General features: G+C 37.4%; 1 protein-coding gene across 2 annotated transcripts in view; it reads left to right on the forward strand.

The window, feature by feature from the left end:
• GRB10 (growth factor receptor bound protein 10) overlaps window positions 1-13,805 on the forward strand; it is a 146,297-nt gene extending 132,492 nt beyond the window's left edge. The window contains exons 9-17 of one of the 2 annotated variants that reach the window (XM_027743560.2): window positions 650-787; window positions 1,325-1,435; window positions 2,586-2,684; window positions 4,185-4,262; window positions 4,925-5,041; window positions 5,916-5,982; window positions 6,980-7,067; window positions 9,789-9,882; window positions 10,676-13,805. In XM_027743560.2, coding sequence (XP_027599361.1) covers window positions 650-787; window positions 1,325-1,435; window positions 2,586-2,684; window positions 4,185-4,262; window positions 4,925-5,041; window positions 5,916-5,982; window positions 6,980-7,067; window positions 9,789-9,882; window positions 10,676-10,822 — 939 coding nt within the window. In that variant the 3' untranslated portion in view covers window positions 10,823-13,805. The remainder of the gene's footprint in view (window positions 1-649; window positions 788-1,324; window positions 1,436-2,585; window positions 2,685-4,184; window positions 4,263-4,924; window positions 5,042-5,915; window positions 5,983-6,979; window positions 7,068-9,788; window positions 9,883-10,675) is intronic. The other variant, XM_039378186.1, reaches the window with a different exon arrangement.
• The last annotated feature ends 2,186 nt before the right edge of the window (window positions 13,806-15,991 follow it).

The following is a 15,991-nucleotide window of genomic DNA, read 5'->3' on the forward strand; positions in this document are numbered from 1 at the left end:
ATAATTAAATGCTTCCTTCCTGTGATATATCACAAATCAAATTATTCCATATGTGGTCCCTCTACTTATGTCAAGAACTTAAATGCTTCTGAATCTTGAAGTCTGGTATAATTGCTGGCACTTATTTGACTGCTCTACATTTCAAATTAAATATTCTGTTGTCTGCTATACCTCTTGTCTTAGGACAACTTAAATGCCAGAAATCCTGAAACAGGCTCTTCCCTTTCAAAAACTTTATGATAAAGACAGATTTTGGCCAATATTTCCAAGTTAGACAATTTGCCAAAATTGCTGTGAGAAGGTATTATTTTAAGAATTAATAGACTTACTTCCTCTCCCTTCAGGCCAAGTGCAAGAAGAATGGGGATACAGAGAAATGCTTAGCTTTTTGGAGATATAAGTATTGACAGAGAGAATAGGAAGATGTCTGGTGGGAGGAGATAGCTAGGTCGATTAAATGGGAGGAGCAGGAATTTCCATTTTGGCCATAAATCAGATTAAACATCTAGGTCAGTTTAAGCCTAGTGTGAAAGTGCACCTCAAATCAGCAAAGTGATTTGCTGTTTACCTCTCTGGTCTGGAAATACAGTGACAATTTTATAATCCATCCATAGGATACAATCTTCATTTACATTTTTCTCTCCAACAGAACTTTTTAAACTCCAGTAGCTGCCCTGAAATTCAGGGTTTCTTGCATGTGAAAGAACTGGGTAGGAAATCATGGAAGAAACTGTACGTGTGTTTGAGGAGATCAGGACTTTATTGTTCTACAAAAGGAACTTCAAAGGTAAGATTAAAGAAGAAGTTGCACAGTACTAGCATGTGAAAACATTTTCTGCTTTTACAGTGGGCAGTTTTTTGCTGGTTTTTAAATACCTCCACACAGTGTTCCCTGTTTTTATGCCATAGAAAAGGATAAGTAAGCCACGATCAAAAGACAGTCAAGCCCTGGGCTCTCAATGCATGAATATAGCCATGTAGTTTCATGATAAAATAAAACCAAACTAGCCAGGCAACATCATTGTGGCTACTGAAGTTGTGCTAACCTTCAGATTCCTCTGGAACAATGTAATAGGCTGTGCCATTTTTAACGTGATGTGTTTGCATAAGTATAGTATTTTGTAAGCTTCCTGTATCAAGCACCTTCTGTTGGTAGGCTGATATTCGAGAGGTGCCAGCGCTATGTCCACTTGAGGCTGCCGGGGAGAGGAACAGTGTTTGTACACTGCCCTCTGTTGGAGGCTGGGCTGGAGAGACTGCAAAGCTTGCACAAGGTCTTCCAAAACCTTACACTTACCTGTGATAAAACACGTTATTTCCCCAGGAGCCAAGACATTTGCAATTGTTGGCTGACCTGGAAGACAGCAATATCTTCTCATTGATAGCAGGCAAGAAGTTGTACAGTGCACCTGCAGAGTATGGATTTTGTATAAAGGTAAATCTTATTGAGTTCTTCCAAAGTTCCAGATGGTGTTGGTAGCTCAGTCACCCCAACCCGCAGCTAAATGGGATTTGTGTCTAAAACTCTGCAAGCCTTTTCTGTCATGAGGACTTGATCTTTAACATCTTTCATTTGGCAGGCATGTCCTGTGAATCTTATCATCATTTTATGAGACATTTTTAACATTTTATCTGGTGCTCCTTTGGTTTGGGAAATTTCTGTGCAAGAGCAGCTCACTGCTGAAGCATAGTGTGCCTGCGAGGTGGCCTTGGTTCACCTCACAGATGAAAACTTTTTCCAAGTACTCTAATTGAATAGAAAAGTTTCTGTGGACAGTGAGCACCAAAATTATACAGCAACAAAGGATCAAGCTCTGATGGGTAGTAATTTTATCATTATTATGGGCCAGAGGTTTGCCTTTATTTAAAGAGGAAGATTGTCTTGGAAAAATGAAAATAAGAATAAGCAGTTGCCTTTGAAAATTTTTAAAACTGTTGTGCTGATAGATTGATTTGGACAGTATTTCTAAACTTTGAAAAGTGTAATTTTCTGAGAAGAAAATAAGGCTGGAAGCTGATTTTATTGACAGCAGTGAACTAGTCTCCTTCCTACCAGCCATTCCAGAGCTAGACAATAAGGGTTTGCATCAAAGAGACTGGCAGCAGGACTGATCCTCAGCCAGTTATGGAAACTTTCGTCCTTCATCTCAAAATAGGAGCTTATAAAACTTCTCACAGATTTGGAAAAAAAAAACAACAAAAACCCCACCCTAACAACCAAAACCAACAAAACTAAATGCCCTGATTTGGTTGTAGCATGGCCTGAGTACCTTGTTCCTATAAACTGCCAGAACTGCAGGTTATTTCAAAACATAGCATCATAGAATATCCTGAGTTGGAAGGGACCCTCAAGGAGTATAACTCCTGAAAATCAGAAGGCACCAACATTTATCTTTGCTAGACCCGAGACAGTGATTTCTTTCAAAGCATGCTCAGCCTCTCCTGAGCTTTAATTCAGAGCGGTGTGAGCTTTTTCTGGCTAGTTCTTAAGATTAATACTGCACCTGACTTTACTCTGCAGTAAACTTAGTTGTGCTGTTGGTTTTCTGTTGAATGTAGCTGACTTCCCTCTAACACTTTTAAAGCCCAACAGAGTGAGAAATGAAACTAAGGAACTGCGGTTATTATGTGCTGAAGATGAGCAAAGCAGGACGTGCTGGATGACTGCCTTTCGACTCCTCAAGGTATCTAATAATCTCTTCTACTTGTGCAAGGCTACATCTAGAGTTAAATTGCATTTGTTACTTTGTTCATGAGAAATTACCTACATTATTAAATGTCGTCTGTTCCAAAACAATACAGATAAGAGCAAAATGCCAGGCAGGCCTGCCCTACCTAAGATTTTAAGCACAGGACTGAACATATATGAACTTCCACATATGAATCAAGTATAATTTTAGTTTTGGATCCGAATTTGAGATATGTGAATGAATCAAAATACCTTAACAAGGTATTTGCAAGTTATCATAAAGCAAAAGAAAATGTTTTGATAATGGTAAGTGGTTCTCCTAACTAGAACAGAGTGCCTTTTGCAATTTTTTTTTTTATTTTTTTTTTATTTATTTTTCTGAAGGTTCTACTAAAAGTAACAAAAGTAATTCTATCTCCAGGTGAAAGTAATTTATATCTGACAGCAAACAATGAAATTTCTTGGTAATATGGTAGGAGGCGTCATCATTTTTTTTGAAACAAAATCAGGATGGAGGGAACTGAGGAGAAAGTTGACTATTTTGTGCCCTTTGAAGCAGAGAACTTCCTGGTCTTCATAGGAAAATGTGCATAAGTTCTGATTTGGTTTTAAGTCTTTCCCTGAATGTGCTGTCTTGAAAACTGCTGTGTCCTTCTGTATACCTTACTACATCCTATGTACAGAAAAAAAGGTTTTTGTTTTTAAGGAACACTGAAAGATGATTAAGGGTGTACAATCAGCAAAAATAAAGGCTGTGCCTCAAGGCTTTGTCTGTGACCCTTCTTTTTATTCACCTTTAGCTTTCCATAGTCCTATATTGCCCTGTTCACAAATTGTATAAACCATTTCAGTTAGAACATTCAGTAAGCAATGTTGCTATACTTCAGCACTGTGCCTCTAGGGAATGCACTGAGTAGGTGTTTTCCTACCATCCTAGCTACTAGTGTTGCTAAAATTTATCATGTTCAACGAGGAGCATGACTGGAATTCAATCACCTTATTTTTATAAGGATATGAAAAGTACCAAGTGTTATTTCCTGCTGAAATTTATTGAAAGAGCTAGTGAACTAGAAAGGTTCTTATTTTTTATCATTTCGAAAACTGAGTTTGAATGCCTTATGCAGAATATTTTTAAGTTCACATTACTAGAGGGTAAAAAGAAGGCAATTAATATGTGTGTTCTGACCTCGACTGAAAGCTTGTATTCTACAAGGAAAACAGAGTGATAGCTCTGGTGATTGCTGAGAGTGGCAGAAATTACCTGTGTATTTCACTCAGGCTTCTATTTTTTAAAGAAAACTTGTGTGTATTAACTGCTTGATTGCCACCTGCCAATTGCTATTGCTCAATGCAAATTGCTTTGGGACAGCTTCTGATCAGGAAAATAATAAACTGGTGGCACCTTGCTCCAGTGTAAGTGGTATTATGAAAACACTACAGTTTTTTTCCTAGGGTATATATTTCAATAATAGTGTACTTGCATTTCTTTTTGCAGTATGGAATGCTACTGTATCAGAATTACAGAATTCCCCAGCAGCGAAAAGCCATGCTTCCACACTTTTCCACTCCAGTAGTAAGTAATGAACTTACCTCATTGACATACGATGTTGGAAAAGATACATTTGCTTTTGCATTTTAAAAGTGGAAAATTTTACGCTAAGAAATGTAAATTCAGCATTGTGTAGCAAATCAATGTAAAGTTCATCTTTTGCATGAGTACAGTTTTCGTGGTTGGCTCTCCATTATCTCAGGCTTACATGATCCACATGATTGAAAAATCTTGGCTATGTCATGCTCTTTGAGACGTACAGTAGAGAGACATCTGGCTGTCTCTGCAGAAGCCAGCTTAGGTCTGGCAAAACTAACACGTAAATTTCTTAAAATAGGCTGGGCCAAGAGCTGACTGTTAACTATCTAAAAGTGAAGATCCTATATTTGGATCCCAACTGGCCCTGAAAATGACTGGAATATAGTAATAGGGCAAGTGGGTAACTTGAGCAATACAGATTTTATTCTCATCCTTTGAATCCTTTCCCTCCCCTATGGCCTAAAAAGAAAAGCCATCTATTTTTCTGTCAGTGAATCTTTTGAAAGAGATAAAAAATGAGATGTCTTTTTCGTGATGTTGAAGGAGAACCTTGGACAGTCTTCTGAAACCAAAACATTTTGAAATTAAACTCTCAAGCTGGATTTTTCTTTTCCTGTTTTTTGAAACAAGTGAAAATTCCTTTTCAGAGAAGTGTATCTGAAAACTCACTAGTAGCAATGGATTTTTCGGGGCAAATAGGAAGAGTTATTGAAAATCCTGCTGAAGCACAGAGTGCTGCCTTGGAAGAAGGACATGCTTGGAGGGTAGCTATCTTCTCTTCTTTTCTATTTTTGCAATCAGTGTCTGTTGAGAGCCAAAACACAGTGTGCGCTATGATGTTAGTGCAGTGCTGGTCACAGTATAGCTTAGCTCCGACCTGAAGCAATCACACTGCAAGCATGCAGATCTGAAAGTCAATATCCATCTTTAGCAAAACTGTCACATTCACAACAACCTTCTACCACTGCTTCTCTGTCCCCCTAGTGTCCAGAGGAAAGTTGAGGGGGAAAGCAGACCCACCAGAACTTTACTGCCAGTTTGCAAAACCAGTCTCTGAGGAGGAATATGTCAAATTAAATGCTTCCCCACATGGAAGAGGCTGGGGCTCTGACTAATGGCTTGCTCCCAGTAAGTTTAATTGCAGAATATACAAGAGGCAGGACCTCTTGCAATGAAAACTGATGTAACTTGTTTATAGTGTCTTGTGGACAGACAGCTGCAGTACAAGTTTTCCCACATGCTCGTCTTTTAGGGAAAAGAAGTCATTACTGAAGCATTAGCTGGTGCTTTATGTACGGGAGGGAAACACTGCTTGGTTTACTGAGTGCCTGGTGTTTTGCCTGAGCAGAGACATATCAGACTTTTCTTTTTTTCTCTCATTTTTTTCCTTTTCCTTTTTTTTTAATTTTTTTAGATACTGAGCTTTCATCATTAACATCTGGCTTGTGTTTTAAGCCAACTGAAATGAGCTGCTGCTTGTAGATTAGCCCCCTCCAAAGTTGCATTTCTTTTTCTCATTCTTGCATTAAATTTGCCCAGCCCCCAGTTTCCTGTAAATTAAATCTGTATTGCATGTTCACTAATTCTCTTCTGTTGAAACATTAGTGTGGATTTAACGGTAATTCATTTTCTCTGTAGAAACGTAGCACAAGAATGAACATCTTGGGTAGCCAAAGTCCACTCCACCCTTCCACACTGAGTACAGGTAAATTCTGCTGGTTTGTAAGCATAGTATCAGAGACCTCTGTGGGTAAAGAAAAGCTGTATTTTATATAGAGTGCAGTCATGTAGTATTGATGTAAAATACACTGTTTATGTTTATCAGTAGCTTCTGTGTCATTAACATGCTTACCCATACAGGCATAGTAGAAGGAACTTGTTTTCCTTTGATGGCATACTGAAGCTTTTCTTCAGAACTAAGTCTTTTGAAACTCAGATTTTATAAAAATAGACACTCCATAAATGTTTCCATTTAAAACAATCCAGAAATCAATTCCCCGTTTCAGACAAGAAAAGTCAATGAGCGATCTGTTAATTTTTAAAGAGTAAAAATGAGAGTTTTCAAAATGGAATTCATTCCATAATAACTGACTAATGTAAAATATGTATGCCTGTAATGCAAGTCCTGAACATCTGAGATTGTAAGTTTATTAAAATAATAGGAAATTTCGTATTAATATCCTGAACTTCTTAAAGGAAACACAGCTATTCTCTGTTGCTACTCTGTGTTTCTACTCTGTTGAACAGAATTTAAAAATACCATTTGAAAAATAAACAATAAACATAAAATATTTGGGGAAAACTCTGCTCTTGAAAGCACAAGCTAAAGTGTTTTTCTATATTTGAGACTTAAAGAGACTTGATTCTAACCCATTAGCTTATACATTGTCTTCTAAGAATTGTTAGTCCCAACATTTTCAAGAAGCTATGAAAAGGCAATATAGGAGATTTCTCTTGTTAACTTCATTGTACATCTGCAAATCAGAAAATACATGAAATAATGCCTCTCTATTTGGTATATTAAGTAGATGCATTTTTTGATTTTTTTTAATATAGATTGATGGAAGATACTTTATATCTATAACAAAAAATATATATACCCACTTTTAAAATGTGTAAATAATTAGTGTGTGGAAAAAAATGTTGCACATGTAACTGCTTTTAACCATCTTCTCTTTCCCTCTTTTCCCTCTCGCCTCCAGTTATTCATAGGACACAGCACTGGTTTCACGGCAGAATCTCTAGAGAAGAATCTCACAGGATTATTAAGCAACAAGGGCTTGTAGATGGGTAGGTACTGTTGTTGCTTAGTATTTATGGTCCGATGGTGAGCTTTATAGACAAGAGCACAGCCTCTGCTGGTAATGGTTTACAGGTTTCTGAGCACTTCTGAGTAACCCGATTCTCAAGTAGTCCCATTATAACCTGCCTGGCTTTCAAAAAGTCAGAGTGTGTGTTTGTAGGAGTGGATCCTAACTCTTAATTTGAAAAATAAAATCTTAGAAACACACTTAAACTTCTTTCTTTTTTTTCTAACAGAGGCAATCAACTTTTAGAGATTGTTAGAATCTGAAAATAGTTAATTCTTGTCATGTGCATTGAGGATGTATTTTTTAGAGAAAGCTGTACTTAACCATTTGCCACAAATTTATAATGTCATTTGTGCTCTTTTGCATGAATCAGAGCAATTAATGGTGATTTCTCACTATTTGTTTCTGTTCTAGAGCAAAGAAGTGAAAGTAACTTAAGTGCTCTCTAAAATGTCTTTAGTTGAGATTTAAGTATCTTCTGTATCGTTGTTTCCCTCATTTATATGGAGTTATGGTTATTGAAGGAAAGTTGCTTGAACTGCATTCAGCAGTTCTTTATTTGTAGGATAGGAAAAGCATGGTTGTCTTTGGTTCACTAACCTAACTGCTGTCGGGGTTAAGGTAGAAACGTCCATGTTGGCTTCTCAGAAGACAGTTAAGTTTAAACCTTTCTTCGGTTTTTCTGACTTTCTGATTCAGAACACTAATCTTTGTGAAGAATAATATACATTAGAGAAATAGAAGTTGGTAGTGCATATGCATATTTATCAAGCAGCGTTTATTTGTTGTTTTGGGGTCTTGGCTGGGCTAAGGCTGGGCTAAGGGTTTTAACTTCACAGGTCAGATAGAGAAGAGGCTGAGAAAACAAAGGAGCACTGCTGACTTGTTGGGTTTCTGGTTCTCTCACACTACAGATCTTTATAATCTTGGGGTCATTTTGACTTGTTGCCTTAGGAATCTGGTGCCCTATCCTTCATGAAGTTTTCAGGAATGTGTTGTGTTAATGCCTTCGAGGAGGTGTTAAATTTGTGCCTAGTCAGCTTGCTCACCATGGACCGTGAAGATTGGTTAGTCTGGCTGTAGCAAGGTCAGTCAGCAGTGACAAAAGACCTATGTTACCTATATGCTCCAAGATCTAAGGATTGTGATTTTCAGGATGGAAAAATCTTGCCTATGTTTTCCTGCTATGTGTTCTTGAACAAAAGAAGGTAGAAAGTTAACAGTCTCCTGATGGCTCATGGAAGAGGTTCAGCAGCGTATATATGCAGTCGATACTGCTATCTTTGACTGTCTCTGGAAGCTATTGTTGAGGATGAATCTATCTTTATAGTCATTGTTTGTGCGGGAGCCAGTTGCTTGCCAGAGGTTGAGTAAACTGCTGCAGTTTCAGTTGTGCAGAGCTCTGCTTTGTGCCACCAGCTTATGATAACATGCATTATCTGAAACAGCTATATGAAAGATAATTTAGAGATACCTGCATGAACTGCAGTGCCACAGGGCAGGTAAGACCTTTCTCCCTGACATGGATCCTAATGTATAAGGGCTTTTGTCCCTTTGCCACACATCCGGTCTTCCTAGGACTAAAAAGGAATGTCAAATACCATTCATGGTTTCTGATGGTTGCAAGACATGCCTGTCTCTGATTACTGAACTGACAGTGGTTATGATGGTGCATTTTTGTGGTATTGACATTTCTCAATCAATTTTGAGGAGCTGGAGTAAATTCTTTTGGGTTCCTAAGACTACAAGCAGTTCTTGCAACTCAGCCTTGGAAAAGTGTGTTCCTGGCTTAGTGATTAGCAATTAAGAGAGCTTGAGGCCTGCCCCCATACTGTATTGGGCCATCTCACAAATCCACTAGTGATTAGTGCTGTAAGCCTTGTGCCAAAGGTATATTCTTGTTTTCTGTGGCATGGAGAAGATCTGCTTCCTTGGTTCATAAATGTCAAGGGGAGAAAATGTGGGGGTTTTTAGCCAGATTTTTTTCTCCTCTTCCTATTATATGTATTTAACCATTTGAGTTAGGACTTCAATTTTGTGAGTCAACTTAAAAGTCACAGTTAGATAGTGTATGGTGTTGCTATCTGTACTGCTAAAGTACATTTTCTCCCAGCGATGCCGAGGGAAAAATACTGTGACTGTTCTAGAGGAAAAATCAGTGTGTATTTTCCCCATCTCGATAATGTGGAAGCTACTTACCTGATAAGTAATTTTAAGAAAGTACTAAGCTATTTCTGTGCAATTGCAGCCATTTAACCTAAACGTAATTTTGCTGACACTGGATTTTTGTGGACTGATGCAAGATACTGGAGAGTGGGAACAGATTTGCATATATTACTTTCCAACCTACAGAAATTCAGACTTGCTCAGGAGTTAAATGATAATATTTTTTTCATGATAATATTTTTTTCATGAGAGTACATATCATTAACGGAAAGCTGAGTTAGAGAGAACCTTAAAGAAAGCGTCATATGTACATTCTTAGGGGAAGAACTACTGTCATATATGTTTCACTTGTTTCATCTATTATTGTTGCATAGCCATGGTATAAAAATTGAAAGCAAATTGCCAGTTATGGAATTGCCTGTTAATGCAACTAAAGAAGAGTTAGGCAGTGGCACAAAATTACTTAGTAGTTCTGATTATTTATGAAGAAATAGATTGCAGTACTCAGTTTGCTCTTAAAAACGTTCTCTCCTAGATTATTTCTTCTCCGGGACAGCCAAAGCAATCCAAAGGCATTTGTACTTACGCTGTGTCATCATCAAAAAATAAAGCATTTTCAAATCTTGCCGGTAAGTAGATTATTTTTGATACTGATAACAAAAACCAAAATTTTAAATCATGAAGCTTTTGTCAACATCTGAGAAGACCTCTTATTAATTACTGATGTAATTAACAGGGGTGTTCCTATTAGCATGTATATTAGCAAGTATTTTTTACAATTGTGAAATGTCTGATTTTAATTATTTATTAACATTGCCCGGAAAACTAGTGTAAGTCACTACATTACACAAGTCTGTGTAATGCACAGAACTTGTTCTCTGTGACTGACAGCAGCAACAGCAGCTGTTGTCTGCCTGTCACTTAGGCAAACATAGAATAACTTAGGGAAACTTCAAAAAGTTTTATTCTAGAGGTTATCCAATAATGTTGAGCTTCAAATAATGTTACACTGAGATGTTGGGAAACAATTTTATTTTTATTTTGATCAAAAAAGCACCAAAAATTTAAGATCATGTAAACCTTTGTATTGATCCTCTTCTCTTGTTTAGCCTGCCGATTTTACAAACAGCTAACAAATACTTTTGGCGTATTTTCATTTTATATAATGAAGTCCAGTGCTGTCTCTACAGCTTTCAATTACTCTGCCCACGAGCTTTCAGTTTCATAAATGAAATATTACAAGTTGAGTTAACATATGTTTTCTCTGGTGCTGTGCATGATTTCATGAAGAACTCTGGGCACTAGGTTGTTTGGGCAGTGCCCGTCTTTTATGTTATGTCACACACTGGTGGTACTCTGTTTTGTCATACTTGCATCTCTTCATGTGCAGTCTAACTTAAAAAGGATGTTTTGTTTCCCTAGTGTGAAGATGATGGACAGATATTTTTCAGCCTGGATGATGGGAACACCAAATTCAGTGATCTAATCCAGCTTGTTGAATTCTATCAACTAAACAAAGGAGTCTTGCCCTGCAAACTCAAACACCACTGTATCCGAGTGGCCTTATGACCTCAAATCTGACTCTCACTGAAGACTGGATTTGCTAGAAGAGTAATTGTAAGAGAACGTTGACACTGGGGAATTGGCAGATTTGTAAGTTGGTAAAAAAAATAAATATTATGCACCTTGGGACTCTGAAAGGGATGGATTCGACAGGTGCCAACAGACCAAGATTGCTGGTTTGTCTAACACCTAAGAGTAATTGCTGCTGAGTGTCCCAGCATCCCAAAAATGGGGGGAGGGTCTGTAAAACAATGAGTAAATTTGAAACAAAACTGGAAACTATCTTGGCTGGGCCACTTAACAGGAACAAGTGTGAAGAGAAATCTTTGAAAAGAACTCTTGCCCTGGAATAATCTTGACAATTGAGACTAGTGTGTTTACTTTTTGTATTGATCACTTTTTTTGCACTCCTACTTTGTTTCGGATATTGTATGCAGCCTATATTAGGAGCTGATGTGGCTTTTAAAATTCATGCAGGAGTTGGGTATTAATCTGCACCCTAAAATGTATGGAATGCTTCAGCCTAAAAGGATCTAGAAGAAAATCAAGAAGTGTGTGTGTGTGTGCGCGCGCATGTCTCAATACTTCTCTGGAGACCTGAGGTTCAATGATCTGCAGATGTCTTTGAAGAAGCAATGAGGATACAATTCTAAAAGAACATACCACCAATACACATATTCTTAAAACTGTTGACCTGTAGCATTATGGCTGTAGTGTGTTGATGGCATATTAGTGGCATCCAGTCATGCAAAGACTGTATTAGATTCTATGCACAAATTTTTATTATTGGAGTGGTGGTTTGTTTTTTACAGCCTTTTGACTGTTTTCCTGAGGAAACTTACTGTTACTAAATAGAATAGGACTGAATGACTACACTTGTATTTGAAACCACCATTTTTTGTGAGAAGAGTCTTCTGCGGGTAGTCTTAGTATGACAAAATAAAAAAAAAAATTAAAAACCAGTGTTTTTAGCTTTATAGCTCCTTGAATTTTCAGACTGTTTCAAAGAGCTCTTTCCACATAGTAGAGCTACAGTGACACAAAGCTCACCTGGGGACAGGGCATAAGAAGAACTGTACCCCTTCTGCTTTTTGTAGGGCTGTGGAAGTTTACATGGTGAGAAAGAACATACTGGGAATAGAAACAGATTTGATTGTGAACTAGCTGCTGGCAATGTCATCCATCGAGATAACTGGTGATCCCTGTGTCATATATGCTACCGAATGGCAGACAGGCATGTATCTTGCTCTGGTGCTGGTTTGTCATCAGAACTACTTTATTGTTAATGTTTAAATGAATTATTTAATGTTTACACAATAACTCTTTCTGATGATAAATCGGTATTAAAGTTGGACAAGTCCCACCTCGATCCTCCAATTGCAAATAAATCATTCTTTCAACAACGCGGTCGGTGCAGGAACTGTTTTAAGTGAAACAACTTCCCAGTGCTTCGTGCCGTTAGCCACAATGAGGAGTATTCCACCCTGGGAACTTGCAGAGCGTAGTGCAGAACAGAGCATTCTTAGGATGGTAAATGATTTACACGGGCTAATTCATCTTTAGTATTTGCCACTGGGTTTGAAATCCTAGCCATCTGAAAGGGTAAAGAAGGAAATTCAATCCTACGCTTTTAGGTCTTCATGTAGTGTTAAGAATAGCTTAAGACAAACCATAACCTGCCTGAGTCATCCATATCAGCTTAAACTATGTCAATGGTATAGAAACACTGTATTTTAGTTTACAGAACACATTTAGTATTTTTTTCCATGCAATGTCTAGATACTAAAAATGAAGAAACTTGATTTTGTTTTTAGTAGAAGCCTTTTTTGTTTTGGTTTGTTTTTTTGTTTTTTTTTTTAATTGTACATAGTGAAATGAGTGTTCCTGCTTTCTAGACAATGTATTTTAAAACCTTGAAATTAAGCTAACTTAAGTCTGACTTCACTTTGCATGCTTCTATTTGGCCCCTATTAGGAGAAAAAAAGATACTTGTATCGACTACATTACCAGTTTAATAAGACCATTTATGCTGTAGTTTTAAGTTTTTCTGTTTACATAGCTTAGTGACAACCATGCATTTTTCCCAGTAGGCGGATAGTATTTGCAGTGTTTCATATTTATGAAAAAAAACCTTGCATCTTATTTAAATTGAGAATAAAAGTTTGACTATGAACCATGATTTTTGTATGTAGATGGTTGACTTAGTATTTTGTACTCTTCCCAGCTAAAGTGAGCTGTTTTGAGAAAGTGACCACCTTCAAAGTGGCAACAATCTTACTTAAGCAGATCACTGCTTTGTCTTCTTTCTGCTGGAAAACAGTCAATGCCACCTTAGTTTTCCAACAGATTCAGCTGGCTGCCAGCTCAGAATACCAAGGACTGAAGGACATTTGACTCTTATTTTTGTATTTAAATGACATGAATGTAAAGGGGATGCTCAGGGTTGTTTTGGAGCCTGTTGAATTTTTATCTTTTTGCCTGTGATTTTATTTTCTAAATAAATACTTCATGTAGCAATCTTGAATATGTTGAGAAGGAAAATGCCAAACCATTTTGGTAATGAGGTTACTAGTTAAGTTATGTTACGATAGGTGTTAAAGTACAAAAAACCTTTTTATTTGTTAATTAATCTTGAAGAAACACGTGCCTCAGTTTAGATGTTTTGTCTTATCTTTTCTGCACTAAATACCTGACAGTTTGACCAATCAATGCACCTTTCCAGTGGCAAGAATTGCTTATCGTAAATTATATTGTCACAATGCAAGATTTAGTGACTGTAAAATGAAATAAAGTTTAAAGTTTCAGGGAATGCAAAAGGTATTAACTTAAGAGACAAAACCTTTATTCAATATGCTTTGCTTCATACTGTAAATAGCTTTTTGGCTTGTGAACCTAATTGTAATCTTTCAGGTATTTTTGTACAAATAAGGGACTGATATTCTGTTTCTTGTAATTAGAAATAAACGTTAATACAATGCTATTCATTTTATATTGGAATGAATGTCGTCTTTTGAATATATCTATACACTATGTCTCTCTTGCCTTAATTCAGAGTTAATTGGGTGGGTTGCATTAAACAGCTTTTAAGAAGCTAATCCATAGAAGCCATCAAATGCATTCAAGACTTTGTCACACTCTGACTACTTCTGCATGCTTCATCTTCATATAAATTTATACTGAACTGTGGCATGAGTTAGTATGTTAGCATTATGAAATTCATCAGCACATAGAGGCAGAGTACTTCCTTTGGGTTTTGATATTTACCAAGTTTTTTCTATCTGGAGATGCATATTAAACTTAAAGTGCTTAGAGTTCCTGCACACAGCAAGTTACTTTTTCGCTGAGTTAATGAAGGGGACTGCTTGCTTCCAAAAGGTTTGAAGATGCCTATTTCTTGCTTAGCTAAAGGAAGCCATGCTAACATTGAAACTGGCCCCCTCTGTAATCAGTAAAAGTCAAGGACTATAATTCTACACAAACCTCTAAAAAAAACCCCCAAAAAACCCAACAAAACAACCAAAACAAAACAACAAAAAACCCAAACAAACAAAAACAAAAAAATCAACCCCAAAATCTCAGCTTACTTTATTGTATATTTTGCATTTGGAACAGACAAGAAAGTGGCATTAAAAAAAACGCAACACAATAAGATGATCTTGGTAAGCCTGCCCAGTGGCAGGGTAGTGCTGTCTGCATGTTTGCCACCAGTGTGGCAAATGCAACATGGTACCGGTGAAATCTGGCCCCTGACATTAGCAGCAGGTACCTGTGCTATCAGAACGTCACCATTGCAAAATTAGTCTGGGCCAGAAGTGGGTTTGTGGTACAGATTTGAATTACTTTCCTGATAGAAGGTTTGTGCTGCTTTCACATTAATTGCAGAACAACAGACATAATCAGACATATGATGCCACATAAAGCATTCTAGCATGAAGTTTACCTGGCAAAACAGGTCCAATGCATTTGGACCTATATGTAAATTCCTATCAGACTAGTGTTTTACAGCATGTGGCTCCAGCACTTTCATCCTGACACAGAGAACTCCTAAGTTAGGATTATTTTAACACTAAATTGTTGCTTCAGCCTGTACTTGTAAAACCAGATGAGGAAAATATCCCCAGAATGAGCCATTTCCCTTGAAGTAAGTAGAACTTTATATGACTTTGGGTCTTTGTTATTGCTAATTTAGTAATGCTTTAATCTGGTTTGTCAATGTCCAGTCTGTAGATTGCTTTGTGTCTTGGACATTTGTTTGTCTGACATCTTGGAAACCTCAGTAACAATGTCAGCAGATGGAGAAAAGTATCTTCCTTTGAAATACCCATATTGCCTTAATTTGGGTTGCTTCTGCATCTTAAATCTTATGTCTTCCTTCCTTAACTTGAAGCACAATTTAATTAGTATTTGAAAACCCAATATATCACAACTATGTCCAAGAGCTATATGATTTTCATTAGATATTGTGATTAGTCACATCTGAGACTTCAAAATGAATTAGCTTCTGTAACATTCACATTGCAAACTCTTAGCCTGAAGACATTCTGCTCTAATTGCTCATCATTTCACACAGATACTAGCAGATGTTTTAGCAAGAAAGATTGGTTCACACAAGACACTAAGCTGTGATTAACAGGGTCTTGCAACACTTGTTGGTTACACAGGTTTGTGTGCTTTGCTATAATCAGGTGTTTTCCATCTCTTGGCTGCTAGATTCTGGTGCCACAATTGGGGAACAGGAAGGTGAAATTACAAACAGCTGCCAGCTCCAAGCCAAAGTGCAGCCTGGGTTTATGGGCTCTGAGGCTCAGCTCAGCTCAGCTCAGCTGGGAAAGAAGTGGAATGGCAGTATTGTCCAAGTGATGGTTAGGGTGTGACTAGGAACATGGTGAAGACAGTGCTGTGATGCCCAAGTGCTGCTCACCAGTCCCTTAGGGTCAGTTCCTCTCCGCTTCCCTCAGACTTCCCTCATTAGTCTCTGCTGCTGAATATATTGATATGATATTAATGTGCTCTGTGTGACTTAGCAACTCCAAGTTTTCAGGTTGCCGTAGTACTCTTCAAATCAGGTCCAAAGGCAAAAACAAATATAGAAACAAGGCAAGCTCTGAGGATTAGAGCTTCTTGAAAAATAACTCCACAACAGATCTAGTGATGGAAGAATGCAATTTGATAAGT

The sequence above is a fragment of the Pipra filicauda genome, unplaced genomic scaffold (genome assembly GCF_003945595.2).
Source record: "Pipra filicauda isolate LSUMZ 115617 unplaced genomic scaffold, ASM394559v2 scaffold130_size2058158_pilon, whole genome shotgun sequence".
NCBI lineage: Eukaryota > Metazoa > Chordata > Aves > Passeriformes > Pipridae > Pipra > Pipra filicauda.